General features: G+C 48.2%; 1 protein-coding gene and 1 long non-coding RNA gene across 3 annotated transcripts in view; both read left to right on the top strand.

Annotated features, from left to right (window-relative positions):
• The first annotated feature begins 3,699 nt into the window (after positions 1-3,699).
• On the top strand, positions 3,700-7,241 carry Nkx2-3 (NK2 homeobox 3). Its single transcript, XM_005063566.4, has 2 exons — positions 3,700-4,231; positions 5,710-7,241. Exons 1-2 carry the CDS (start codon positions 3,883-3,885, stop codon positions 6,438-6,440), a joined length of 1,080 nt encoding a protein of 359 aa, XP_005063623.1. The 5' UTR covers positions 3,700-3,882; the 3' UTR covers positions 6,441-7,241.
• A 608-nt stretch (positions 7,242-7,849) lies between these two features.
• Positions 7,850-27,835, top strand: part of LOC121139976 — a 43,871-nt gene continuing 23,885 nt past the window's right edge. For both annotated transcript variants that reach the window (XR_005876759.1, XR_005876764.1), the window contains exons 1-2: positions 7,850-7,985; positions 11,360-11,840. This is a non-coding gene — a long non-coding RNA (uncharacterized LOC121139976). The remainder of the gene's footprint in view (positions 7,986-11,359; positions 11,841-27,835) is intronic.

The following is a 27,835-nucleotide window of genomic DNA, read 5'->3' as shown; positions in this document are numbered from 1 at the left end:
GCAACATGGTTAGCGTTTCCTTAAAATTATACAAATGTTCAGCCGTTAAAGACTAAATTTATACCTCAAATAGGGCGATGCATTACCCTTCTTACCATTAAAATGCAGTCTGCTCAGGAAGTTGGGGACAGGTTTCCAACGTCTCTAAACTAAAAAACCAAAACCAGATACAGCACACATAACCATTGCCACTAACAAATCAACAACATCCCATTTAGTGTCGCTGACAAAAATGATGTCACTGACAAAAACGAAGCCTTTCCTCATTTCTTTTCTTTGTGCGTGTGAGTCATTAAAAATTTCGAAGACAGCAGTCAAAATGACTTAAAACTCACCTAAAATTTCATATATCAGGTCAGCTGAGTTTACAGCAACATTATTTTTTCATAGTTGAATAGAAAAATCACCATAATGCTACACTGAATTTTTTTAAAACGGGCCAATGAGGCCCTGGTTCCATAATTAAATAGTTGTTTGTGCAAGGAGACAAATAATGTCAGATGAACAAAAACTATTGACTATCTGCCTATTTCATATGTGTAGGGAGTAAATCTGTTAGAGTTTGACATAAACAAAGGTTTCAAAAATTATCACATTTCCCCTCGGGTAATGAAATTACTGTAATGGCTAACACGAGCCTCTTTAACAGCTGTAATTTTATTTTTCATATACACGTCTATAAATCCCCCCCCCCGGGGAATTTGCCACCACTTCAGCAAGCTCTGTAATCAAATATCCGATGGGAGGGGCTCGTGAGGCGATGGAGGTGAACCCAGGCAGACACTTCGGACTAAAACAAAGCCAGGCTGCGCAGTCCATATTTACTTTTTCTGACAGTAATTGGCTAAACTATCTGATACGAAATCCTATTGTTAATTGAGCACGGATCCAAGATTTCTAAGATCTTTTCAGACGAGAGGATGCAAATGCCCCTGAACGTGCTAGTAACTGGATACCGGGTGGAACTAGATTCCGTGCCCAGATAAGCCGCAGTGGAGCGGGACCCCCGGCATCGGAGTTTTCCTGCACGGCTGGCCGGCCGCAGGCCCTGTAGTCGGTTCGGGTGCCCGCTGCCAGCGCGGGGGCCACCGGGATGCGACTGCACTGGCTGCGAACCTGCTACTTCGAAACCCGTATAAGCCAGGATTAAACAGTTAGGAGAGGGAACCTAGGGATGACCAGAACCCCTGTTCTGGGCAAAAATCAAAGACCGACCCTGAAAATCAAGGGGAGTGTGGAAGTCTCTGGATCCGCGGTGCAGAGGCCGGGATAGGGGTGGGAGAACAGGTTAGGCCTTAGATGCCGCGTGCTGGCACATTCACCAAGCCCCCCAGAGTCCTCCCAGAGCCAGTGCTGTCCCAGCCCGCTGCGGAGGCCAGGGTCATCAAGAAAGAGCCGTCCAGGTGTGTCCTGAGGATCCCTGGCCAGGCAGCGGCGGATTTGGAGGAGCCCTGCCAGGAGCTCCTGCAGGTGGGGGAGCAGACCGCCATGTGCCCGGGCAGAGAGAAGTAGACCTTCCCCGGGGCAGCAGGTGTGCTGATGAGTTACTGAGCTGCAGGCGTTGGTGCACTGGGGGGGGGGGGAGTTCACTCTGGGCCGAGGTTTAGGTGAGGGCGAAGCAGGGCCAAGAAGCAAGAAACCCAGCACAGAGACACGCAATAGCTTTTATCTTTTCTTTGGTCCGAATCTTGAAATCACCTGAGAACTTGGGGGGGGGGGAGCGGAGAGCAGAGGCGAACAGAAGCATTTCTGCGCGAGGGTTTGCCTTGATTGGCGGCGGGGTGGGGGACAAGGACCGCAGCGCGATTTCCTTCTGGTCCTCCCGCGGCCAGCTGGGACGCTCACGCCCCCTCACAGTCCCCGACCCCGCACTCACCCCACCTCGGTCGGGACGTTTGCGCTCAGGGTCCTCCTCCTCCCTCGGCTGCCTCGCCTCTGCAGCGGCCGCCGTCCCCGCTAGAGACGTCGACCCTCGCAAGTCTTAAAAGTGAAAAGGCTCCCGCGACCCAGGCCTGGTTCCGAGGGGCCAGGGCCCACCCACGGGTGATCTTTCCCCATCTCCCCCAGGGCACGTGGAGGGAGCTTCGCCCCTGCTCCCCCGGTGGCCCCGGGCGCAGCGTGTCCGCAGCGTTTCCGCTCTCCCCCGAAGAGCCCCGCCCCCTCCTCCCAACCCTTTCTTCCCAAGGCCGTGGGCACCATCCTTCTGCCGTCCCTGGGTTTTGCGGGGCCGCTTTCCATAGAATCCTATTCGTGCCGCGTCTACCCGTTTCCCAGGGCGGCATCCTCGGTGCCCGTGCCTTCCGGACGTCCTCTCCGGCTGAAGCCAGTCTCTCCCAACTGTGCGGTCCTAAGGGGGTGGGGAGGAGGGGGAGAGACCACAAACAAAAGCCAGGGGCGGTCTGGTGAGGAACCCCACCGTGAAGCCAGAACCGCTTCTTGTTTGTTGTTTCCAAGGCGTGCTGCCCACGCGTTTGGCCGTCATCCTCACAATGGTGGCCGCTGCTATTCTGAGGGCTAAGCTCATAGGCAGGTGAAGGCCACAAGGTGGTCCCACCAGGCAGTTTTCAGAGTCTGAGACTCTATATATTCTCTCTGCAGTATGTAGCCAAGGTCTCAGAAAGCCAGCAGGTAGAGAACTAAGACGTGTCTGAAAGTTGAGGCCTATACTCAGACTCCAGATTCCGCCAGGTCAGAATCAATGAAGCCAACACTGACCTGATGCAGAAAAAGGATAAATGAACGTTTTGAGTCCTCAGCATTCCTAGACCTGCACTATGCTTCCCTCTGGTTAGCCTTATTTAACTAGAGCAATTGCCCTGGAAAAGGGAATTCGGCTCCTTTATAAAGAAGAGGAAACTGAGAGCATCGAAAACCAAACATTGACTCAGGCCAGGATTCGCAGCAAGAGCCGCTGCACACCAAAGAGCTCCATCATCTCGTCCACCAGGTACCTGCTCTCTGCAGTCACTGCAAGGGCCCGCAGGGGCAAATACGACCTGGACCCCCGCCCTCACAACCTAACCTGACAGCCAGGCGGACACATACAGCCATAACTCTAGGTGGGGGGAGTGACAAGTGACATTACTAACAGAGCGAGTTCAGAGGAAGAGGACTTCCGGCAGCGCTTCCTCGGAGGACGTGCTGTTTGAGAAGAGCATCGAAGAGCAGCTTTCCACCCGTGGAAGCGAGGATGGGAAAGGCACTCCACGTGGTGAGAACAGCTAGAGCAAAGACAAGGTGGAATTCGACACGTCGCTCGTATTTCCACAGATGCAGCATTCGTCTCCTGAGGAATCAATCCAGCGTCCGGAATTTACTGGCCAGGAAGTTTTCCTGCCCCGAAGCAGCTGTAAAACCAATCTGTGTCATCCTTTTAGGACTTGTTGGTTCATGGAAGGGAGCCTCTCGGAACTGCCCCCAGTCGGCCAGGTGCGGCTGGGTGAAACGGGGTGCGGTGATTCGGACACCGGCGCAAGGCAGCCTCTCCCACCGCGACTTGGACCTCAAGACCCTATTCTAGTCCCTGTCTATTTCTGGTAAGGCAGCAACATCCCACTGGGGTGGACGCGGAGGGCGTGGCCCGCGCACGCTAGAACCAATTAGGAAGCAGGCCAGGATGCCGGCCCCGCCCCTCGACGTGACGCAGGGCCCTCGGGCAGAGGCTTCACAGCCCCGGCCCCAGTCCTTGCAGTGGCTGTAACAAAACCCAGACCCCCAGGTCCGGGCCAATGGAGGCGATTTAGACTGGAGCAGGACCGCGTCTGTCAAAAGCTCGACTCCGTAGCACCGCGAGGTCCAGAGGAAGAGCTGGAGCCGCCGCTCTGCCTCCCCGCCCCCGCCGGGATTTATTGAGTATTTGGACTGGACAATTAAGTGGCCCTGATGATGTTACCAAGCCCGGTCACCTCCACCCCTTTCTCAGTCAAAGACATTTTGAATCTGGAGCAACAGCAGCACTTCCACGGAACTCACTTGCAGGCGGAGTTGGAGCAGCACTTCCACTCGGCTCCCTGTATGCTGGCCACGGCTGAAGGCACACAGTTTTCTGATGCAGGGGAGGAGGAGGAGGAAGAAGAGGGAGAGAAACTGTCCTATTTGAACTCTCTAGCTGCTGCCGAGGGCCACGGGGATTCAGGTCTCTGTCCGCAAAGCTATGTCCATGCAGTCCTTCGAGACTCCTGCAGCAGGCCCAAGGAACAAGAAGAGGAGGTTGTGAGAGAACGGAGCCAAAGTGAGTAGGGGGGAAAGGAAACGCGTCCCTGCACCTGGAGCAATGGCTCAGAGCCCGTAAACAGCCCACAAACCGTGCCGGCATGGCCACCCGCCCCTTTCACATTCGGCTAGGGTCGTGCCTACGCCAGGTTCAAGGACAGCTGTGCAAAGCGCAGGTACCTGAGACGGAGCAAGGGGAGAGTGGGGAAGGAGGTGCTTCCCTAGGGCGGGGAGCGGGAGCAGCCCCGAGGGAAGGGCAAGCGATAGTGGCAGCCCTGCTTCGGATAAGCGATAAGTGACAGTGGCATCTCTCTCTCTCTCTCTCTCTCTCTCTCTCTCTCTCTCTCTCTCTCTCTCTCTCTCTCTGTGTGTGTGTGTGTGTGTGTGTGTGTGTGTGTGTGTGTGTGTTCTCTCGAACATCCCTCTTCTCAAAAAGGAGTCAGTAGTCTGGCCATTTTTCTGACTTTCTTCTAATGTGAGTTGAGTTCTGAGTGAGGCTAGCGCAGACACCCGGGCTTTGCGGAAAAGGCAGTGCGAGCAGATGAGCAGATTGTGTTTTTAGCGTCCTGGAAGACAGGGAACGTTGAGAAATCTAAGCTTGAAGCTCAGAGTTCTCACACCCACAGCACCCTGCGAAGGAGAAGAGATGGTTGGTGTGTGGGCCCCTCCAGATGGCCGCACCACTCACACCCTTGAGGTGAAGGCCTTAAAAAAAATCCTAGTGTTCGCTTTGTGTCTCTGGCTGCAAGCCGAATAGAGTGGATAAAGTGCAGAATTTAGCTAAGGGTTCTGGACGCTCAGCAGACCAGAGGTGGTAGGAAAAAAATCAGATAACTAAATAAGCCCCCAGGAAATGTCTGAAAGGAAGACAGAATCAAAGAATCTCTTCTCCAAGCGAAGGTTTGATGTAGTTGAGACCAAGGCCTTTTCCCTGACAGCTCACCAGGCCTAAAACAGACACGAAACTGTCTAAATCTGTCCATCCAACTTTTTCCCTCTGTAAGAAAATATACATATACTGTTACACACACATTCTTACTAGTTTTGATAAGAAAATATCAATTCTTGAGTTGCGCATACGCCTTACACTTAGGTATTTCCGAACAGAAAAAAAAATTGCAATCTACCCATGCGTCCTGGCTGACTATCCCCAATACCACCAACACGTTTCACACAGGTATCTGTAGCAAGTGGTAGGCAAACGAGTTTGCAAATACTGTCGTTATCACAGACGCAAGCATGAAAATAGTCATTAGCGCATCGAGCGCCGGCACTCTTAATCTCTTTTCTCTCAGACACTCAAGTTTTAATAAATGCGAGCTAACTACTCCCCATAGAACATGCCTCCCCCCGTGGAGGTGCTCAGTCTGATGCAGGGCCCCTGAGTATCAGGAAGCATGAACTTTCCCCAAATCTAAGCATTTACTACCGCGTGCTCTGTGCTTCCGGGGTGTGGAGATGCTATATAGGGAGCTAAGGTCTTGCTTCTGCCCGCAGAAAGCTGCCAGTTGAAGAAGTCTCTAGAAGCGACGGGAGACTGTAAGGCGAGCGAGGACGGCGAGAGGCCGAAGCCGCGCAGCCGCAGGAAGCCGCGGGTGCTCTTCTCTCAAGCTCAGGTCTTCGAGCTGGAGCGCAGGTTCAAGCAGCAGCGGTACCTGTCGGCGCCCGAGCGCGAGCACCTCGCCAGCAGCCTGAAGCTCACGTCCACGCAGGTGAAAATCTGGTTCCAGAACCGCAGGTACAAGTGCAAGAGACAGCGGCAGGACAAGTCCCTGGAGCTGGGGACGCACGCGCCGCCGCCGCCACCTCGCCGCGTGGCAGTGCCGGTGTTGGTGCGGGACGGCAAGCCGTGCGTCACTCCCAGCGCGCAGGCCTATGGCTCGCCCTACAGCGTGGGCGCTGGCGCCTATTCCTACAACAGCTTCCCCGCCTACGGCTACGGGAACTCGGCCGCCGCCGCAGCTGCAGCAGCTGCAGCAGCCGCCGCAGCCGCGGCCTACAGCGGTAGCTACGGCTGTGCCTACCCGACAGGCGGTGGCGGTGGCGGGGCCTCCGCCGCGACCACCGCCATGCAGCCCGCCTGCAGCGCCACTGGCGGCGGATCCTTTGTGAACGTGGGCAACCTGGGAGGCTTTGGCAGTGGCGGCGGCGCTCAACCTTTGCACCAGGGTGCCGCAGCAGGGGCCGCGTGCGCACAGGGGACCTTGCAGGGCATCAGGGCTTGGTAAGGATAGGGCAGGACTTGAGGCGGGCGTCCTCCCGCAGCTTGGCGCCGCGGGAATGAGACACGAGAAAGGCCAGACCCGAGGGCCAGGTCCCCTCGTTAAAATAAAATACGGACATGTCGCTCCCCAAGGGGCCAGGGTCGCAGCACACTCTAGGCTTGGGGCTCAGCGGAGAAACGGATGCCCTGGTCGAGTCGTCAAGACTGTCTGAGACAGAAGTACCGACCAGACGCCAGGGAAGAGGTTGGCCCCCACCCTGGCTCTGCCGGGAGTGCGGGAGGCTGGGACTCCGGCTGTCGCTTGCTCTCCGGAGGAGGGCTTTTCCTTCGACCTTCCTTTGGCCTTCTCGAAGTATGGTCGGGGAACCGGACCAAACAGGGGAAAAAGAAAGAAGAAAAAAGAAAGAAAGAAAAATAGTTGGGGAGAGAGCGTGAAGGAGAGGGAAATGGGGTACTGGCGTGAGAGATTCCACCGCTCTGCAGCCCCTTTTGGAGCGCCACAACCCAGAGGATTTTCGTTTTCCAACTGTCTCTCTTCTGAGACAAGACTCCGCCCGGATCTCCGAATTGTCAGGGGACTCTTCTCGGAGACCACCACCCCAGTGAGATCGAAGGTTGGGGGAAGGGAGGCAGCTGAGCAAATCCAGGACCTGGCGGCCCAGCTTAGGTGTCCCAGGTTGGTTCCTTTCTGTTTTGTATTCTGTATTCAGCACATTATCTCTCTGTATAACTGTATCCACACGCCGTGTACACAACCGCTGTCATACACTACAGGACTCAATAAAGAAGGTGCAATATTTCTGAACTGTTTGGCTTGCTGCAGACTTGGTTAGACCCAGAGCCTGGGGAGCCCCCCCCCTTAAACAGGGCGGGAAGTGAGGAAAAGCACCCTGGGCATCTCGGCCTGCTGCCCCTGAACCAGGCCCCAGGCGGCAAGTTTGGTCTCTTCGCCGCTTTGTTCATTAATTTCTCTTCAGTGTTGTGGGCCGAACAGGCCGGAGGGAGGCTCTGGGTCTTCTGAGGTCCAGGACTTTATAATCTACACACACACACACACACACACACACACACACACTCACACACACGCACGCACACGCACACACACACCGCTACATTTTACCCAGATGCCCTGACTTGGTGCCGAGACCTGCCTTGGTCAAGCTGAGACTCTGCCCAACCTCGAGGGTCTCCAAGGAAGGCGAAAAGCTCGCCTCCAGGCTCAGCCTTGGGCGGCTCTTTCCTCGGCGGCCACCGAGCCTTCCAGCGCGCCCGGGGGCGCTGCGTTGCGCCCCGCCGCGGTCCAGCTCTCCCCCCTCGGCCGCCCTCCCTTCTCCCCCGGCGGCCGCGGCTTTATGCGGCTCCTTGTCACTTGCGGAGAATGCCTGTGCGAGGCCTGTGCTGCCACACGGCCGATTGTGAGCGTGCCAAGGCGGGTGAATGGGGAGGCCTCTGAGCGCCGCGCCATTGTGGGGCCGGGCCTGGCTGAAAGGCGGCTCCGGGCCGGGAAGGTGCGGAAAGAATGGCTTTTTATTGGAGTCCCGAACAAAAGGTGTGGTAGGAAGGCGAGGTCCCCTGTGCGAACAAAAACCCCAGCGCGTCGGATTGACGTCCCCCCCGAGCTCCCCATTGCTTCTCAGAGCGGGGGCTTTGTGTAGCAGTCCGCTCAACAGAGGGACGGAGAAATGCGCGGGGGTTTTGTTCCCCGTTTTTTTGTGTGTGGGGGAAGGGGAGGCCGGGGGGCCGGGGGCTGGGCGGGCAGCAGGGAGGGGCGCCCTGATTAGGCCGGGCGGGCCGGGGCGCGGAGAGGTTCAGCGGGAGTCGGCCGCCTGAATGCAGGGTCATTATTGCTACAAGTTTAGCAATTTCGCCCCTGCTAGAGGGGGTGGGGGCTGTTAGGTTGCTGCGAGGCCGCTAGTCTGAGGAGCTAGAGAGACCCGAAGGGCAGGAGGGGGGAAAACGAGGAGGAAAAGGGGAAGGAGGCAGGCTGGCAGGCAGGCGAGATAGCGCCCCCAAACTCTCTGACCGCCCAGGACGCACTCGGACCCACCCCCAAAGGGCCTGGCCCCGAGGCTGTAGAGGGGCTGGAGGGAGGAGGGAGACCCTGCTCCTCTTTGCTCTGGGGTAGCTGAAGGACCCCAGAGCCGGGCGTGAGTTAGTGCACCAGACTCCTGGACCCCTAGCTCATTTAATATTAAATTGCGGTGTGCTGGAACCCATCCACCCGCAACCCCGTATTCACCGAGGTGTGGCATAAGCTCCCCGTTCTGGGCTTACTTAGCCATGAGTTTCTTAAACTGGAGGCTGGAGGAGGAATTCTCATTTTCTCACCAGCTGGAAAAGAATCATTCATTCATTCAACTATATACACCTAGAACCTATTTATTTGCACTGTTCTAGATGCTGGGAATGGAGATAGAAAAGCGCTGTTTGTGGGTTCCTGAATTCATGTCTGGGTGTGCTGAGTGGAACGGTGGGGCATGACAACCAAATAAGTGTGGTTTTTTTGGTTTTTTGTTTTGTTTTGTTTTTAAACAGCGGGTAGAATTTAAAGTGTAAATAGAATAAAATACTCAGAATTGAAGTCCTTTTATATAAGAGCCAGAAAAGCACGTTTCAGTTTATATCTGACTAGGAAAATCTAAAAAGAAACCACCCACAGAGCCCCTGCACTACAATGTCTTCTCTTTCTCTGGGACATCTATCCTCATCTTTCTGGTAAATAATTCCCGCTCCAAGGAGAACTTTTTCCTGAGCCCCTCAAGTGTAGGTAAGCACACTCCCATCTCTGCCACCAGAGACTTAGGTACTTTCCAGTATCATGTGGTGTGAAGACTTTTTGTCTTCCACGTAAGATCAAGGAGGGTCAGCGGACTTCTTTGAAGCAGATAGTAGGGCAAGACATCCATGCGTTATGAGAGTTCTATAGATGGCTCAACAGCCAGCCATGCAGGTAGCCCTGGTGTAGTCAAGCTGGGACCTTGGTTTTGGCTGTGAGGGAAATAGGGGGAGGGGCTCCTAGCTTACCTGTACCTGGGCAGGGACATCTGGCAGCTTATCCTGAAATTCTAGGACCAAGTTCTGCTTTCTGTACTGTGCTGCCCGGGAGTCCCTCTCTCTCAGATGCCACATTTCTCCCTACAGCTCAAGATGTAAACAAGGAGGCTTGGAACTTGGTGATGACCTTGACACGGAACAGTCTGAGGTTAGGGCAGGACTTAGAAATAAGGAAGAGTGAGGTCTGTAGTCAGGAGGTGATGAGAGAGATGAACCAGGCTCAGCCTGCTCGCCCCCAGGATGGAACTTATGCCTGAGGAGCTGAAGTCCCTAGGGGCAGCAACCCTTGCTCCACTGCAGTGGCCTAGGTAGCTACACACACACATGCGTGCATGCGTGCGCGCGGGCACACACACACACACACACACACACACACACACACACACACACACGCACGCATCCTGCTGGCTGTGGATTCCCAATGCTCCTAGCTGCAGACCCTCACCTTCCCTGCAGGCTTCCTCCTGCCCAGCCAGCCTTCCTTGAATCTGCATCCTCTTAGGCTCTAGAAGAATGCGACCCTCAAAGAGGAAGCGCAGCTGGGCCTACGCACCGACTTCCTCGTGGTTTTCTTTGCGTGTCTTAAGATAATTACAGCTAGACTGGGTCAACCCCTTCCAGCCCCCTGCCCCACTCGGGAGCCTGTATACTCCAAACATAAATAGCTCCCACTACTTTGTTAAAGGATTTCCGTCATTGCTGGGGTTCCAGAGCCAGGGACATCAGAGAGTGAAAACCTTTGACCAAAGTAGCATCATTCACCGGGGTGGCAGAGAAGATCTTTCTGAAGCTGCTGCTCCATATCTCTGTTCTACAAGAATCACACACACACACACACACTCACACACACTCACTCTCACACATACACTCACACAACGCTTACACACACTCACAACACTCTTACACACACTCAGAGAGAGAGAGAGAGAGAGAGAGAGAGAGAGAGAGAGAGAGAGAGAGAGAACACGCTTATGCACACATGAGAACCTTCTTACCACCCAAGAGCCTTTAGGTTGTGTAAGTTGTCTCTCTGGGCTCTGCTCTCTCTGCCTCTAAGTTAGAGAGAAGGATAAATTGCAATTTCCAGCTGGCCTCTGACTACAAGCCTCCTTGCATCTCTAAATCTGTATATAAACACTATCCACAGTGACTTATGCCACACCAGGCGGAGGAGGTGAGTAGGCAGGGCTGGGAGGAGGAACTGGTTCTTACTGGCCTGTCAGTCAGATCAGGTTTCTGTGGAGCCTGTGGATCAGAAGCAGGCAGTCTCTATTCTAATCTCAAAGCCCACCCTACAAGTGGTACCCACCTGGAGTATATTAGAGTCATTCTGAACCTCAGTCTTCTCCTTGAATTGACCTCTCTGTTTCTTTTTTCTTTTAAAGATGTACTTATTGTTATGTGTGTTAGTCAGAAGAGGACATCAGATTCCACAATAGATGATTGTGAGCCATCGTGTGGCTGCTGGGAATTGAACTCGGGACCTCTGGAAGAGTATCCAGTGCTCTTAACCTCTGAGCCATCTTTCCAGTCCCCAGTTTCTTTTTTTAGAATCTACAATAAAGCACACAAAAAAGAAAATGCACAAATCAGCAAATGGCCATAAAAACTCAGGTGCAGACCACCTTGGCTTTGAAAAATTAAAGCGATGGCCCAGAAAAAAAAAAGTGGCTTGGTTCAAGACTGAACTAGGCTAGCTTCTGTGCAGGCTGAGACTGGACTGCCAGTCCCCAGTTGTGCCTTTGCAGGTAAAGCCTTTTTGAGGACAAAGCTGTCCCTAACGCTTAGCAAAGAATCTGGCCCGGACCTGGGGGAAAAGACCCAAGCTAAAGTAGCCTGGCCTTTGTCCTCTTTAACCCATCATTGCAGGAAAAAAGGGTCCTGAAGAGAAACCCGGGCCTACTGTTGGCTGCTTAAGGACCGGACCGTCGGAGCGGTTGGTCTGTGACCCTCTCTGTAGCTGATGCGGCTGGGAGCGGGAGCTTTGGTGAAGAGCCACCTGCAGAGGCGGCAAGGCTGGAGGCCCCAGTCTGCCTATTTCTCCTTGGCTTCAGCGTTCAGAGACCCACAGGGGACTTCCTGGCCGCCTGCTCCCAACTCTAGGGCCTTGGAAGGACACAGTGTGAGTGGACACCGTTCATGCCCCGCCTCTGCCCGGCTCTGTGCGGGAGAGGCTGGATCCGATGCCGGGACCGGCACTGGCAGCTAAAACCGACTGAGTGGAGAGTACACCAGCAAGCCCGAGCCCCGAGGACCTGACCAAGGCAGCGCCAGCCCCGGACTGGAAGGGCCAGCATTCCTGACCGCTACCACCTGGGCGAGGAGCCAGGCCAGCACCGTGCAGAGTGAGGTAGGAATCCAGGGTCGGGCGCCACGTGTCCACTGGGCGGCAGGCTGTGCTGTGGAGGCATCCCCATGAGGACAGTGAGCTCAAAAGCATACTAGCTGTGTTGAAGGACCACTTTCCCCGTCCCTGGTCTGTAGATATCAGATAAATCAGGGCGTTTTGAAAACAGGAAGACTCATCAGGAAAGAGGGGTTGTAAAGAAAAAGACAGAATAAACTGCTAACACCCAGGCGGAGAACTAAAGAGGCCAGTGCCCTCAAATCCCGAACACGGTGACTACAGTCTTCCGGAGTCCGGGCTCCTGGCACTGTAGCATAGTTACGCCCGCCCGTTGAAGATCATGGCCTAGATGGAATTGCCTGTATGCATTCTTATTTGCCTGGCTTTTTCTTGCAAAGTTTAGCCATATGGCAGCACGTTCACAGGCCGTTCGTTCAAACTACCTTCGAGTGTTTGATATATCTCAGTTTACCATTTATTTCACCATCGACAGGCAGGTAGATGAGTTTGTAGTTTGGGTCTGTTGTAAAAAGAGCCGCTGAAGGCAGGGCGGTGGTGGTTAGAAATATCTTTCTCTTTCTTTCTTTCTTTCTTTCTTTCTTTCTTTCTTTCTTTCTTCCTTCCTTCCCCCCTTTTTTTTTTGAGACAGGGTCTCACTGTGTAGTTCTGGCTGTTCTGGATTTCTTTGTGTAAACCAGGCTAGCCTTGAATTCACAGAGATTCGCCTGCCTCTGCTCCCTGAGTGCTGGGATTAAAGGTGTGTACTACTCTGCCTGGCTGGATAGAAATATTCTCTGTGGGTGCTATCTAATACAGTTTTGGTGGCAAGTGAGCATGTGATAGGTGTGATTAAAGAACTGAATTAGAAATTTTCCAGAATTACAATTAGAGTAATTTAATTTAAAAGCACTTCAAATGACTAGGGTTCCTTATTAGCATAATTCTAGCCCACGACTTTAATGTATACTTGGTATATACCCAGGAATGTAATTTCCAGTTTTGAAAAATGTTAACTGTTAAGTCTCAAACCCTGGGACAAATGACTGAGGTGCCTATTTAACATATCAAAGTGGACCTGGCTGCCAGGTCCTCCCCACCATTCAGCAGTCCCTACCTGTTACAGAGTGTGGCTGGCATACCCCACTCTCTACCCCGCCCCCCAGCTGCCCTTTCCCCAGAGGCTCTTCCCTATATAATCCAGCCATTCTGGCTACCCACCCCTTTGGTACCTTTGTCTTCTTGGCTGCTGTACCTCATTCCTATTGCCTCCGTCCCCTCCCTTCCCTTCCCCTCTGTCTATGTGGTCCAGCTCAGTCTGGTCATGCCCACTCTGGACTCTCCCAGATGGCATTGTCTCTGGCTAAGCTCTCCCAGGTATCTATAATAAGCGTTCTCCTCCATCATACCTAGGAACACTCATGTCCTAGCCTTTCCTTTTTATTTCCCTTTTTCACTTGTTAGCCAGGTTTGCTTGCTTGCTTTTCCTTCTTTCCTTTCTTTTTGAGAGTGAGTTCTATTGTGTAAACCAGCTTCAAACTCGAGATCTTCCTGCTTCAGCCTCCCGAATGCTAGATTACAGGCATGTCCTATCATGCCTGCTACCACAATTTTTTTTCAAATAGTGTTTGGTGCACCTAATATTCTTTTTTTTTTATTTATTTATTTATTTATTTATTTATTTATTTATTTATTATGCATACCGTGTTCTGGCATGTTTGCCAGAAGAGAGCACCAGGTCTCATTGCAAATGGTTATGAGCCACTATGTGGTTGTTGGGAAGTGAACTCAGGACCTCTGGAAGACTAGCCAGTGCTCTTAACCTCTGAGCCATTTCCAGCCCCCACAAATTTCTGTATAGTGAGTTATACCAGTTTACATGCCCTCCACCAGAAACATCACATGGCCCTCACCACTTAACATTTTGGACTTATTTGTCTCTGACTTTAGTTGCTTTAGTGAACATGGAGTTTAAAACAAACTTTTTGTTCACTCTTATGTAAGGTTGTAAAACTGGCTAGCCATAGTGATGGTGGTGGTGTTCATAGCTGGAGTTTCTGCAAGACTGGGAGATGTTAGGTGTCTGTGTTTACAGGATCCCACAGCTGCAGGCGGGTCTGCACCCCCACACCCCCACACTCCAGTCAGACTCGCCTTTAGGATTGGGATGATGTAGAGCACATCAGGGAGGTCATACTTAGAGGGGTTCAGCCCTCACAGATCTTGTTACTGTTTACACTCCCCCATTGATTATTGAAATATCTCACCTAAGGACACAGCAAGATTGCCTGGCAGACTGAAGCTAGAGCAAAGAAACCAGATTTGGTTCTATCTACAGCTTTAGTTTGTGGCTTGACTCTGTCATTCATCAACTAGCACTGACAATCGCTGAGTATACTATCTCATGTTATAACACCAAGTCAGCCCTGGGATAGTAATAGCAGAGAAACTTCCCATTATGTGATGTGTCAGCGTGTGTGTGTGTGTGTGTGTGTGTGTGTAGAGAGAGAGAGAGAGAGAGAGAGAGAGAGAGAGAGAGAGAGAGAGAGAGAGAGAGAGAGAGAGAGAAACTCCTATTCTTAGAATTGCCTTGCGAGTTAACTGAGGTTCAGAGACGTTAAGTCACTCCTCCAGGGCCTGCAGTAACTATAGAAATGACCCTGTAGTGCTTTTAAATCAGTGCCATGGAGAACATTTCTGACATTTTCTGCTTCCTTTTCCATGCAAACGGCCCGACTAGGGTGGAATTTTACTTCTAAGATCAACTTGGACTCTTACTGCTAAGCCTCCCTCTGGAGGGACCTAGACTGACCACTGGCCACTTGCACGCCGGCAAATAATGGAAGGGACTGTAGGTTGTGATGTAGTATGAGTGGAATTCAGGCTGTGGGACGTGGGGTCTCTCAGTTGTGTGGAGACAGCTTCTGCCCCAGGGAGAAAAGAGAGCCTCAAGCACCTTTTTTAACCTAAATGTGTTCAGTATTCTGGTTTCCTTTTAGAACACACAAAAAAAACTTTTACCTTTTACTGAATGTGTCCCAAAGGGGATTGTTTTTTGTGAAGAATGTCTCTGATATAAGGAAAATCCAACATTTGCTTGTTAATTCTAGAATTTCAAGTTATAAACATAAATGATTAAAGTTATAATATACAAGATTCACTCAATTGTTCATATGTGTTTTCTATTCTCTGAGAAATGATACAAAAAGTTCCCTTGGACCATCCTGAGAGTGAGTTGTTCTTAGGGAGCAATACAGATTAGTTCCCAGTCCACATACAGTAACTAGAGCCCCCCCATGGCTACTGGTGGATTCAGGTTTGGCGTGGGTATGTCTTACAGCCCCCATCACACGTAGTGAGCCTCTCACAGAAGGGCTCAAAGGCCAAAAGTGTGGTTAGGTTAGATGCAGTCCTGATGCCACTTGTAATTTGTTGTACACTCTGGATCTGTCCAACTTTCTCTCAGGGTCTTAATTAGTCAGCAGCCAGGGCATGTTTGACTTGTGTTTGGTGAAAGAAAGCATAACTGGAGACATGACCCCGAGCTGTGGTTTCTGTCCCACATTTCTGATACCTGTGGGACTCTCTCCTACTTACCTTACCCCCTGAAGAAGAGAGTGTCAAAGCTCAACCAACTCAGTTTAGAAGGTGAGAAAATGACCTGAGAGAGTCTCTCCCTGGGTCACTGGGGTCTCTGAGGTACAATTCAGGATTTGTCCCTCTGTAGTCCACTTCTTCCTTTCTTATTCTCCAGATTTCTGTCCTTTCTCCCATCTCACTTTCTGAGTGCAGACAGCACTCTGAGGGGGCAGACCTTGGACATTCTAGATCAATTTAGATCCTCCAGCTCTGTATTCCATGTGTCCCACTTTGTGTTAATGCTGTACATGATACCTGTGTGACACACACCCTCACAATGCACCCCTGGGGTTGTGATCATATAGATTAATGCGTGACTATCATGTTTGACTGTCTGGGATAATCACAGCCTCCACCATTCAGGATCTCTCTATCGGGGTCTGACGGGATGGAGATGGCACACGCCTTTGATCCCAGAACTCAGGAGGCAGAGGCAGGTGGATCTCTGTGAGTTCAAGGCCAGCCTGGTTTACAAGTGAGTTCCAGGAAAGCCAGAGCTGTTATACAGAGAAATTCTGTCTCAAAAACAAGAACAAAACAAAACAAAAAATCGCAGTTCTAGTCCTTAAAATGTCACAGTATTCTAGACATTCTAGAACAGCAGTTCACAACCCATGACTTGTGACCCCTTGGGGTCAAATGAACCTTCCACAGGGCAGCCTTAACTGGAAAACATAGGTATTTACATTACAATTCATAACAGTAGCAAAATTACAGTTATGAAGTAGCAATGGAAATAACTTTATAGCTGGGGGTCTCCACAACATACGGAACTGTATTAGAGGGTCGCAGTGTTGGGAGGGTTCACAGAGATGCTACAACCAGAATCATAGCAGCTCCAGTTTGCAAATGAGAAAACTGAGACTCAGGGAGGTGAAGCCACTTACTCCAGGCCAAATGCTATCACTAGAACCAGGAGATGCAGGATTTCTCCAGAAGACACATGCTGGCCAGCTCTTCTACCCATGTCCCCCTCAACAGCTGCCCTTGGAGATCCTCTTAGGGAGAAACTGTACCCAGGTCTTGGCTCTATCACTGATGTCACCTGCCATCTGCTCCATATCTTGTGACTGGCAGCCGATCCCTGCCAGTGCCCTCTAGTGGGCTCAAGGAGGGTGCCCAACGCTTCCTGCCTAGATTCAGAGGGTGTCAGCACCCTCTGGTGTTGGCCAGAGACCCAGGCTGCAGTGGCCTCCAAGTATCCCCAGGCTTTAAGGAAGGTTCTAGGCTTTCTGGGTCCCATTTTGGTGATCAGAATAGGATAGAAATGTGGCTACAGTCCCATATTCCTTTTTGGAGAGCCAGCAAAGTCATTTGACTGAATCTATAGCTGAGATCAAGTCTTAACTGCTTTAGTCCCCTGGAGTCATACTAAGTTCTGGAATTTAATTGTTCTGCCTGGCCTTGAGAAGGTTTCAGGGCTAGAGAGATGGCTCAGCAATTAAGTACACTAACTGTTCTTCCAGAGGACCTGGGTTCTATTCCCAGCACCTGCATAGCAGCTCACAACTGTCTGTGGCTCCAGTTCCGGGGACCGATACGCTCACAAAGACATGCATACAGGCAAAACACCAATGCACATAAAAAAATAAATGGAGAGAGAGCTCAACAGTGCCCTCCTCTGACTGGAATAGAAATTTGGTCTACACTGCCGTTTTAGGAGTGATGAACAGACAGACAGCCGGCAAAGGTAGCTGGCTGGAAGACTGAAGTTTTCCGTAATTTACCTTCTTTCTTGGCGGTGCAGACCACCACAGTGTCAGAGTTCCTTCAGATGAATAAGCAAACTGCTCTAGTTGAGTATGGGTTCATATTGTACCACTGGCAACTTTGGACATGCTAGAAAGAACCTCATTTCCTCAAAGTGGTTGCAGCCTCTGCCAGGGGGTGGCTTGGTACACAGGTGCTGCTGGAGAGGGGTCGGCTTAATACACAGATGCTTCTGGGGGTGACTTGGTACACAGATGTATGCTTTGTTGGGGTGGGACAAACAACCTACCCAAGAAACGTGGAGTTTTGGTGTCCTATGCATCAAAACCCCTATCCCAATTCCCTGAGAAAAATTGGCATTAAATAGACATTCTGGGCTTATTTACAGGACATCAAACAATCAGTTTTAGGAAAAATACAGCACTAGGTGCCTTGGCTTCCCTTTTGGAGAGAAGGGGTCCAGCACTCTAAGTAGGTTTGCTTGACTTCTTCATAGAACAGAAATTTTCTTGCAGCTGGATCTACAGTCCAAAGAATTCCTCCTTTAAGCAGGCCACGATTCTTACAGTGGGTTAGTCCTGAAGCCACTAGAAGAAGTGAGGACTTAGAGAAAGGAGGAGGGAGGAGGAGAGTCAGAGAGTAGGGCAAGCCGGGGGCTTTCTGGAATATACTTTCACATCTCTGGTCTCCCACACCCCCCATTTCTCTGCTTCTTTCTCTTCCTCTCTTCTCTGCTTCTCTCTCTGAATGTCTACTTCCTCCTAAAACCTCTGCTGGCCTTTGTCTTTCCTCCATTTCTCTTCTCTCACCCTTCTCTTTTTTCACTGGTTTATAGTAGATTGATTCAAATTACCCAATAACTTTATGTTTTGTATGTATAATTACTCAGTAGCTTTATGTATTGCATGTAAAATTACTCAATAGATTTGTGTAGCGCATGTGTAAATTATCCAGTAGGTTTATGTTTTGTATGTATAATTACTCAGTAGCTTTATGTATTGCATGTAAAATTACTCAATAGATTTGTGTAGCGCATGGATAAATTATCCAGTAGGCTTATGTTTTGCATGTATAATTACGCAATAGCTTTATGTGTTGCGTGTATAATTAAAACACAGTGAGTTTGAACCAGTCATACCTATTTCATAAAAATCCCTTTATTTGGGGCTGAGGAAGTAGCTGGATGATTCAGCATTTCATCTAACATGCCTGAGGCTGGGGATTTGATCCCCAGAACCACAAAAGTAAATAGATTTCATTTACTATTATTTATGTATTTATTTATTTATTGTTTTTTTTTTGGAGACAGGGTTTCTATGTGTACCTTTGGAGGCTGTACTGGAACTCACTTTGTAGACCAGGCTGGTCTCAAACTCACAGAGATTCACCTGTCTATGCCCTCCAAGTTCTGGGATTAAAGGCGTGCTCCACCACTGCCTGGCTATTATCTTTTTAAATGATAAGACACTATCTGCATTTCTTCTCTAACTAACTTAAAAGATATTTGCTCATTGATCAATTTACTATTGAGCATTTGAAGTGTTGAATGGTGATGGTTTTCACTCGAAATCCTTAACACTACTATAGCCATGATATCTAAGACTCATTAGCTATCTCTTGGGGATAATAAAGGACCCCAAGGCCTCTCTCTACCACCCACCTAAACTTTTCAATTTATATATATGTGGTGGTTCTGGGGGTTGAACTTAGAGTCACAAGCACATGAGGCAAACATTCCACTACTCAGCTATATTCCCAGACCTTGACAAACTTTGATTCTGAGGCACTGGGTTGTCTAGGCTTGATAGCGAGCAAAAGCTACACTTAAAACGGTGTTCCTCTTAAAGCTGAAGGGGCAGCTCAATGGGTAAAGTTATAGCTGTAAAAGTGTGAGGATTGAGTTTGGATCCCAGAACCCACAGCAAGAGTTGTGATACCAGCCTTCCCACAGCAAGACGGAAGGCTGAGTCAGGAGACTCCTGGAAGCCTGCGGCATCACATGTGCAACAGCCAACAAGAGGCCTTGTCTCATATTGGAAATGAGAACCAATGCCTGAAGTTGTCCTCTGATGCCCCATGGCATGTGATCATGCTTACACATAAACATGTACACACTCAAGATTGTAAAAGTCTCCTCTTCCTTCGTATATAAGCCATGGACCCTTTTCTATACCTCTGACGAGGAAAACCTCTATGGATTACAATGCAAAAGAAACAGAAAGAGAAACTCTCTTCCAATTGTCATGAAGAGAAATCTTGGGGTGCCAGCAGCCAGGAAGGGTCGGGGGAAGGTGGATTCTCCAATCCAGGCCTCTCATTTTCTTTCCGGGCTCTTCCTTCATCCCGCCCTGGAGCCCAGGGTATCATGCTGTTTGTATTCTGAGATTTAGTTTCCAGCCACAGTGAAGACAGCTCTCCCCAGCTCTTGGTAGAGGTAAGAGCTACTGGCATGGCTGCTTTGCTTCTCTGATCTTCAGCGTGAACCCCAATATCTGTCTCTGTGTTTTTATTATTCGTGCTACACCACCCCCCAGACAGAATTGGAGGGCCAGGCAAGGCATCTCATTTCTCAAAAGGCACACAGGCAGCTCATTTGATCTAATTGTTAAATGTGGTTCATGTACAGCACAAGATATATGTCTTCCTGTAGTAACTACAAGAACTCAAACAGCTTAATAAGACCTAGTCGCTACCTAAGTGCAATTTATGACCTCCGGGAGAAGATAGGTCACTTAGCCTCCACTCATTTGCCAGGTGGTCAAAATCAGATCCAACCCTAAAGTCTATAGATTACATGTCAAATCCACATCCCCATGCCATAGGTCACGCTAATGGAGGGTCAGGGATGGGGTATCCACACAGGCTCCTCTTTCAGCACTTGTGTGTGTGCAGGGCCTGGCCCATTGACTCTAGACAGCCACAAACAGCTGCTCCCCTTGCCGCAGCCGTCCAGAATCCTCTAAATACCTTCTTCTGCAGTAAGCCACATGACTTCTTTTCTAGGGTATACAACGATCTGCAATTAGCAGGCCTTTTTTTTTTTTTTTTTTTTTTTTTTTTGCTGACTGGCTTTGGGTTTATTAAACATTGAATTCCCAGAGCACCTTGTGTTTTGCTGTTGGTGGTAGTGATGATTTTTAGTAGCACCTGTCATGTTATGTTCAGTTGCAGAAAATATTTCTGGGTATGTACTGTGGCGGAGCAATATGGTTTCAGTAAGCCAGGGTCCCTCCTTTCAATGAGCTGAAGTGTCATTAGGCAGGGGGAGAGGACAGGGCACATTCAGAGAGAACATTCCCCTCCATTGGTGATGGGAAGGGATGAGTTATGTTCTGCACAAGACACAAGATGCTGTCTGCACTGATGGGAATAGTTAGGACAGACGTGTGGAGAGGGTGATGCTTAGCTGGGTGTCTGGGAGGAACTAGGGAGGAGCATGCTAGGTCTCTAAAAGGAAAGGTGGGGAGCGGGTGGGAGGGAAGTGGGGGAGGGGGTCTGGTGCTAAGGGAAATAAGTGGAGGTGTTTAGGTTGTGTTTTGTGTTAAGTTGTGCTTTGTGTTGGGTTGTGTTTTGTTAGATGTTAGGTTTGTGAGAACAATTTCATTTGCTTTTAAACTAATGTTAGAAAGATCCATGCACAAGATCTCACCACGTGTAGAATCTAGAAAATTCCAACTTTTAGAGACAGAGAGTAAGATTGGGGCTCCCAGGGCCAGAGACTGAGGCGACTTTAGTCAAAGGACACAAGTTCAGGGTATAAGGCAGTGACTGTAGTTGTTAGCTATGTATCACGTTCTTTTTTTATTTTAGAAGCATGAGTGTTTTACCTGCATGTGTGTCTGTGTACCAAGGAGGCCATAAGATGGTGTCTAAATGTCTGGAACTGAGTAACAGACAGTTGTGAGTGAGCCGCCATGTTGGTGCTGGGAATTGAACCTTGGTCCTCTGGAAGGGCAGCCAGTGCTCTGAATTGCTAAGTCAACACTCCAGGCCTGGTATTGCATTCAAAAACAGATAAAAGCAGAAGTTTCATCACAAAAAATAAATATATATGTGGCAATATATATTAATCGCCTTGAGTTAGCCATTTCAAAATGTATACACATATGAAAAATCATGTGTGCTATATATATAATTTATTTATTTGACAATTAGAGCAACCATTTTTAATTTTTTTATGTTTTTGGTTTTTCGAGACAGGGTTTCTCTGTGTAACAGCCCTAGCTGTCCTGGAACTTGCTCTGTAGACCAGGCTGGCCTCAAACTCACAGAGATCCCCCTGCCTCTGCCTCAAGAGTACTGGGATTAAAGGCGTGTGCCACCACCCACCCAGTAGAGCAACAATTTTAAATAAACTTTTTCCATTTTATTTTATGTCTATGGATAATTTGTCTGCATGAATGTCTGTGCTTGAGAAGGCCAGAAGGGGGCATTGGATCACCTGTAACTGGAGTTGCGACTTTGAAAAAGCAGCCAGTGCTGAACTATCTCTTCAGACCCTTAAATAAACCTTATTTTAAAAGTACATTGATTGTGTGTGTGTGTGTGTGTGTGTGTGTGCACATGTGAGCGTATGTGCATTAAATAAACCTTATTTTAAAAGTACATTGTGTGTGTGTGTGCACATGTGAGCGTATGTGCATTAAATAAACCTTATTTTAAAAGTACATTGTGTGTGTGTGTGTGCACATGTGAGCGTATATGCATTACATAAACCTTATTTTAAAAGTACATTGATTGTGTGTGTGTGTGTGCACATGTGAGCGTATGTGCATTAAATAAACCTTATTTTAAAAGTACATTGATTGTGTGTGTGTGCACATGTGAGCCATGTGCATTAAATAAACCTTATTTTAAAAGTACATTGATTGTGTGTGTGTGTGCACATGTGAGCGTATGTGCATTAAATAAACCTTATTTTAAAAGTACATTGATTGTGTGTGTGTGTGTGTGTGTGTGTGTGTGTGTGCGCACATGCGAGCGTATGTGTATGTCATACAGTGTATGTATGTGTACTTGTTTGTAGTGTGTACCTGGTATGCACACAAGCACACATGTTTGTGGGGGCCAAAGGTTAGCGCCAAATGTATTCCTCAATTTCTCACCATAGTATGTTTTGAGACAGTGTCTCTCACTGAACTCGGAGCTTTCTAGTCCTGGCCAAAGGAGTCCCAAGGATCCCATCTCTGCCTCCACAGTGCTGAGGTCACAGATGCACCTGGCTATACCCAACTCTGGGATAACCTCCAGGCTCTCGGATGAAGTGACAAAGTGAATGAGTGTACGTTTCGTGGAAACTGCAAAGTGGGGAGAAAGATGGAGTTGACTGTGTTAGGGACAAGTCTGGGGGACACTTCCTTATTGTCTACTCTAAGACTCGCTTGAAAGACAGGGACCGTGCTCCAGTTCCCGTTTTAAACGCTTTGTACTCCCTGGGCTCTCAGGAACCCCAGCTGGGGACCAGGCACAGGGACTGTCAGATGTGCCATGTCAGTTGTGGAAACTCTAATATGTGTCCACACCCTGGGACACCTTTGGAATGTTGGTTCTCTGAATACCCTGTCATTCACACCCTATAACTCCACTCGGCCCGCCCTGTTCCCCTTGGCCCTTCACCCTTTGCTTGCTTTCAGATTTGGCAGAAACAAAACAAACCCAAAATACATGTCCAACTGGCATGATGAGTGATTAGCCTCCTGTCTCCCAGAGGCCTCGCCCTCCCAGGATGAGGGCCTTTCAGTGCTAAGTGTGGTAACCCTAGCCCAGGGCCTATGTAATTCTAGATGGGGGTACCAAGGGCGAGGCACAGTTGGCCAGGATGAACAACTGAGAGGTGGGTCCTCAGCCCACGTGGGAAGACCGCCATCTCCCTGCAGTCAGCTGAAAGCATAAAATTAACGCTAAGTGGAGGTAAATTAGAATGGCGTGAGCGGAAGTGGTTCTGCTTACTAAGGGAAGCCTCTCCACAGGGAAGGGAAAGCCATCTTGTGGCCATGTGGTCTCCGTTTTGTTCCTCATCCGAAGCAAGATAGCAAATAGTCATTGTGTATCTTGGGCAAAGGTTCCCCAGCTTGGCTGTGGGTGAGTAAATTTAACCCATCTGAACCTGTTTCCTTACCAGCACAGTGAGTTCCAGTCCCTGCCTCACAGGATGGTGGTGAGAACATCATCAGTGAGCCAAAGGGTCAAAGGAATGACTGGCCCTCAGAAGGCTCTCTGTAATGGCAGTGGACTCTGAATCTATAGGCTTGACACCTACTAAACTCGGGTACCAACTTCAGAAGTGCAAGGGGCTGGAGAAAAGCAGGCAGCTATCACATGTCTGTGGTTTACACCGTGGTCAGTAAGTATGTGCTCTGGGGAAGCCAGACCCTTAATGCACGGTTGTTTGTAGCCCAGAAGAGACCAGCTAACACTTAATGACACAGCCATCGTTAGTGGGAGGACTTCAGCATATTGTCTTTTGTTAGCATTAAAGTAAGCATGTTAGCTTATTAGATTGATTTTCACAGAAAAATGTGACTACTTTATAAGCCAGTGAGAAACAAGTTCTCATCCACCCAGTGGTATATGTACACTCTCCATAGTAGTTAGCACTCACTCCCCTGTCTTGTAAGAGAGAAGGCTCCCCTGGGTCCTGCCCTTTTTACCTTTCCAGAGGGTAATGACTACTCAGAGGTTCAGTGCTAGGAAAATGGTGGAACCAAAGTTTCTTTTGACATTAATGGTAAATAGTTCCTTATTTTAAAATGTTAAATTGCTCATATATTGTGGGGAATGTTGCATTTCAGGCTTGGGGAACTCAAATATAGTCAGGTTTATTTTGAAAGGACAAAAACATATTTTGATTGAGTCTTAAATGCCTATGTTACTCCCATAGGTCAAGAATAAGACCACTAGCACAGTTTAAAGCCAAATTTGAAGCAAGCTTTAATTAAATACTTGCCAGGTGGATGGAGTCTAGCCAGGTCCATACCCAGGTTCCTGGGAAATGGCCCAGAACCACAGTTTGCTTCAACTTAAGTAGGAAAAGCCATAATTCATTACATTTCCCATCAGGTCCAATCAGGGGTAAGCAGACATCCTGACATACCTCCAGCTACAGCCAATCAGGGGCAAGTGTATATTCTGACATCGTCCCTGACTGTAAACCTCCCACCCACCTGTGATCAAGCTCATCCAGTGCAGATGGGTCAAACAAACTTGCTTTGGGGAGTGAAAACATGTGACTGATTATCTCCCATAAACAACAGCCTCCAACATTTCAGGAACTTTTTGTCCTTGGGTGAGGGGCTTGCAGATCAGAGGCATTTTCATATTATGGATCTCTAAGGCATAGTTACTAAAATTTTAAATGTAACTTTGGCTCTCACATTGCCCTCCTTGAGATATATCCTGAGTAAAATCTTTGACTCTGTGATGGGTACCTGTTTTGTATTGGGATCTAATAACCATCAACTTCGTGGTACCCAGACAGGAATCATCATTTAGGTGTGGCATCAATGATGCAAGAGCCAAGAGCTGAAGGGACAAAGGCCCTGTAGTGGCTGACATTAGAGTTACTCTCTAGAAGGAACCTGGAAATAAGAATGGGACCAGTTATTTACTTCACCTCAAGTCCCCTTTTTTGTAATGATTTTTTTTAGTAGAGCCAGATTATTTTTAATGATCTCTGATATAGAAACAATGTTTTCTTAGAGCTATCTTCAGACCCACCCACCTCCACCTCTGGTGTCAGGGTATATAATAACCAGCCAGAGTAGGAATAAAAGAGAGCCTTCTTGAGGAGCCTTCTGGGTCGGTGTTGTCAATCCCTGACACCCTCACCACATTCTCTGACTCAGGCTGTGCAGCAGGCGCGGCAAATTTAAGTTATAAGAGCTTGTTAGTAATAAGCCTGAGCCATGGGCCAAACAGTTTATAATTAACATAAGCCTCTGTATGTTTACTTGGGACTGGAAGGTTGTGGGACTGAGCAGGACAGAAACTTCCTGTCTACAGAAATCCAAATTGTAGAAAAAGCAAGTAACAGGTATCTGTAAACAAAACTGGAATAGACTCACATCTTTGAGTCTTAGCAAAAGCTATAAATTTGGGTTAAAAGCATGAACATTTTCTCCCCTCTCCAGAGAGCCAGATATAGATTGGAAGAGATGTCTTCAATCTGATGTGAAGCACCTTTAAGTCTATATTTAGAAGACAAGCAAAAGAAATCTAAAATCTTGAGCTTGTGACTGAACCATAGTTAGTGCTCAACCAGCTTATCAAAACTCATTAATCAATATTAAAGTCTGAATCTCTGAAATCTTAGTGTAACAATAGCATAGAAGGGTAAAGAAATCAGAAACGTTTCCCATTTTCACATATATTATGCCTTTACAACTTGCATTTACATTCTAAATCACCCTCAGAGCTTAAGCTTTCACACCCTCAGGACTTCATATATCTTAAAACATCCTTAGCCCCTCAAACTTGCATAGACTTTAAATCATTTACCAGAGACATAAGCAGTTATTACTGATAACAGTCATTGTAAATCATGTTCCTTTAGTGGAAAATTATACCTGAAACCTGCTTATCTTTTAATCTGAAGCCAGTAAGCAAGGCAAACCTGTCTGCCTTTTCTAGACAGGAGACTTAGTAGCTCTAGAAAAAGCAAGGCCTGATTTTTACATCTGAAATGAGCTAATAAGGTGGCTGCAGCCTTGGTAAAGAACCTGGCTGCCTGCTGCTACTAAGTTGACAAAGCTATAGTTAGTTAGTCTAGCTGCCAATACCATCAGAGAAGGATACATTATAGCAGAAAATATATCAAATGACCTGTGTATCAATTAAAATGGCAGAGATTAGTTCATTACCTAGATGGGCATCCCAGGCTTCTGTGGTCTCCATAGCATTGGAGGTAGAGGTATCAACACAACATTAGTCTTTAGCTCCCAGATGGTAAGAGGCTGTCCTGTGGAGGAGGAACAAGGGAGAGGCTGACCTGACTTTGTCTAGGCAAAGTGGGACAATCAACTTGAAGACTGTCCTTGTCCACAGTTTGGGAAGGGTCCTGGGCAGGTGCTGCATTGGGGCATTCTCCCCAGTGATTAGCATTACCACAATCCAGGTGGAGACACTGTGGTGTCCTGTCATCTTCTTTGGAGACCATAAGTCACTGCTAGAATCTGGGAGTCTCTGTCTGTCATAGTAAGCTTTTTCCATTAAACATTTTAAATACCATATTCATCAGGTCTCTGACAAGTTTGAGGACAATTATCTGCTAAGCATATCTGAGCTAAACAAACCTAGGCTTCACTTTGAAAGCATACCCAACAAGACTACAAGTTTCACTATTATAGATGATTGACTACCAACCTGTATTTCTTAATTATACATTACATGTTTTTTTTTAAATTTTCAGGACAGGATCTCTCTGTGTAGCTTTGTAGACCAGGCTGGCCTCGAACTCACAGAGATCTGCCTGCCTCTGCCTCCTGAGTGCTGGGATTAAAGTTGTGCACCACCACCACCCAGCTTATACATTATATTTTAAAATGAGCTGTATAGGTAGAATACCTTAAACAAGAGTACAAATGCATATACACTATAACAAATATAACCTTAAATTTGTATCAATATATAAAAATTCATACCAATGTGAAATATTTGAGACTAGTCATTTTTTTTAGTTTAAAAGTAGGTTCAATAATCTATCTTTTTAACCTATCATTTTTATTTTAAAAGTAGATTCAATAATCTACCCTTTCCTAATATCCCATTTAAAAAAAATGCTCCTTGAACATAACCTCCATTGTTTAGTTTCTTCTCTAACCATGACCAAGAACAATTTGCAACCATTCCCCCTATATAATGACATACATCCACCAAATGACCAGAAACCACCCACCCTACCTGTTGGGAATGTGGGTATTGTGTTCTCTAGACTGCTTCCTGTTTCTGGGGGCAACAGCATCTCTAGGGCACCCTTAGAAAATTGGGATAATGGTCAAATCCTGGGAGAGCTAGCTGCATTACTTTTTTTGCTTAGTCTCTGTGTGATGGGAAAGTACAGAGCTCATATGAAGTCCTGGATGGAGGAGTCTGTGAGGCTGGAGCATCTCAACTAGAAGCTTTGAGGTTGTTCTGGATGCAGAATTTTGAGGAAACTGTAACTGAGGTATTTTGAGAGGCTGGATCATTTGGGCTACATGTCTTATCTTTATTTGTGTCTGGTCCTTTTGTTCTGAAAACATACAAGGTTTTAAAGGTAACATATATATCCGTATTTTAACACAAGTATGGAATGTGCCATTAGTACAAGTCAGCTAAAGATGATTTGTTTTATGTTCCAGCAGGTAAAAGACATCTGTCAACTTTATAAGTCTGTTTGGAGTGTATAACCAAAGTGTTATGAGGACTCTGTAGCCAACAGGATTTGTCATGTCTCATTTAGTGTCAGAGCTGTTCCCAAGCAGAGGGATCAGCATACATATCACCTGTCTTGTAGTCTTCCCTGGTTTCGTCCCTCATGTCTGCAGCCAGGATCCTCAGGAGTTGTCCCCTGGTAAATCTGATCTTTATTAATTTTGAAGGAAGCTGTAGCTTTTCATTTCCCATGAAAACAAAAGCACAACCTCTCCCCTAATGCAAAACATTTTCTGACTTCC

This window comes from Mesocricetus auratus, unplaced genomic scaffold (genome assembly GCF_017639785.1).
Source record: "Mesocricetus auratus isolate SY011 unplaced genomic scaffold, BCM_Maur_2.0 Super-Scaffold_4256, whole genome shotgun sequence".
NCBI lineage: Eukaryota > Metazoa > Chordata > Mammalia > Rodentia > Cricetidae > Mesocricetus > Mesocricetus auratus.
Note: the sequence above shows the minus strand (reverse complement) of the source record. Positions and strands in the feature narration are given on the sequence as shown.

Excerpts from the sequence above, each read along its gene's own strand:
- Nkx2-3 (XM_005063566.4), top strand. The coding sequence starts at position 3,883 with ATGATGTTACCAAGCCCGGTCACCTCCACCCCTTTCTCAGTCAAAGAC. Across the intron at positions 4,232-5,709 it reads TGTGAGAGAACGGAGCCAAA|AAAGCTGCCAGTTGAAGAAG; the intron begins GTGAGTAGGGGG and ends TTCTGCCCGCAG.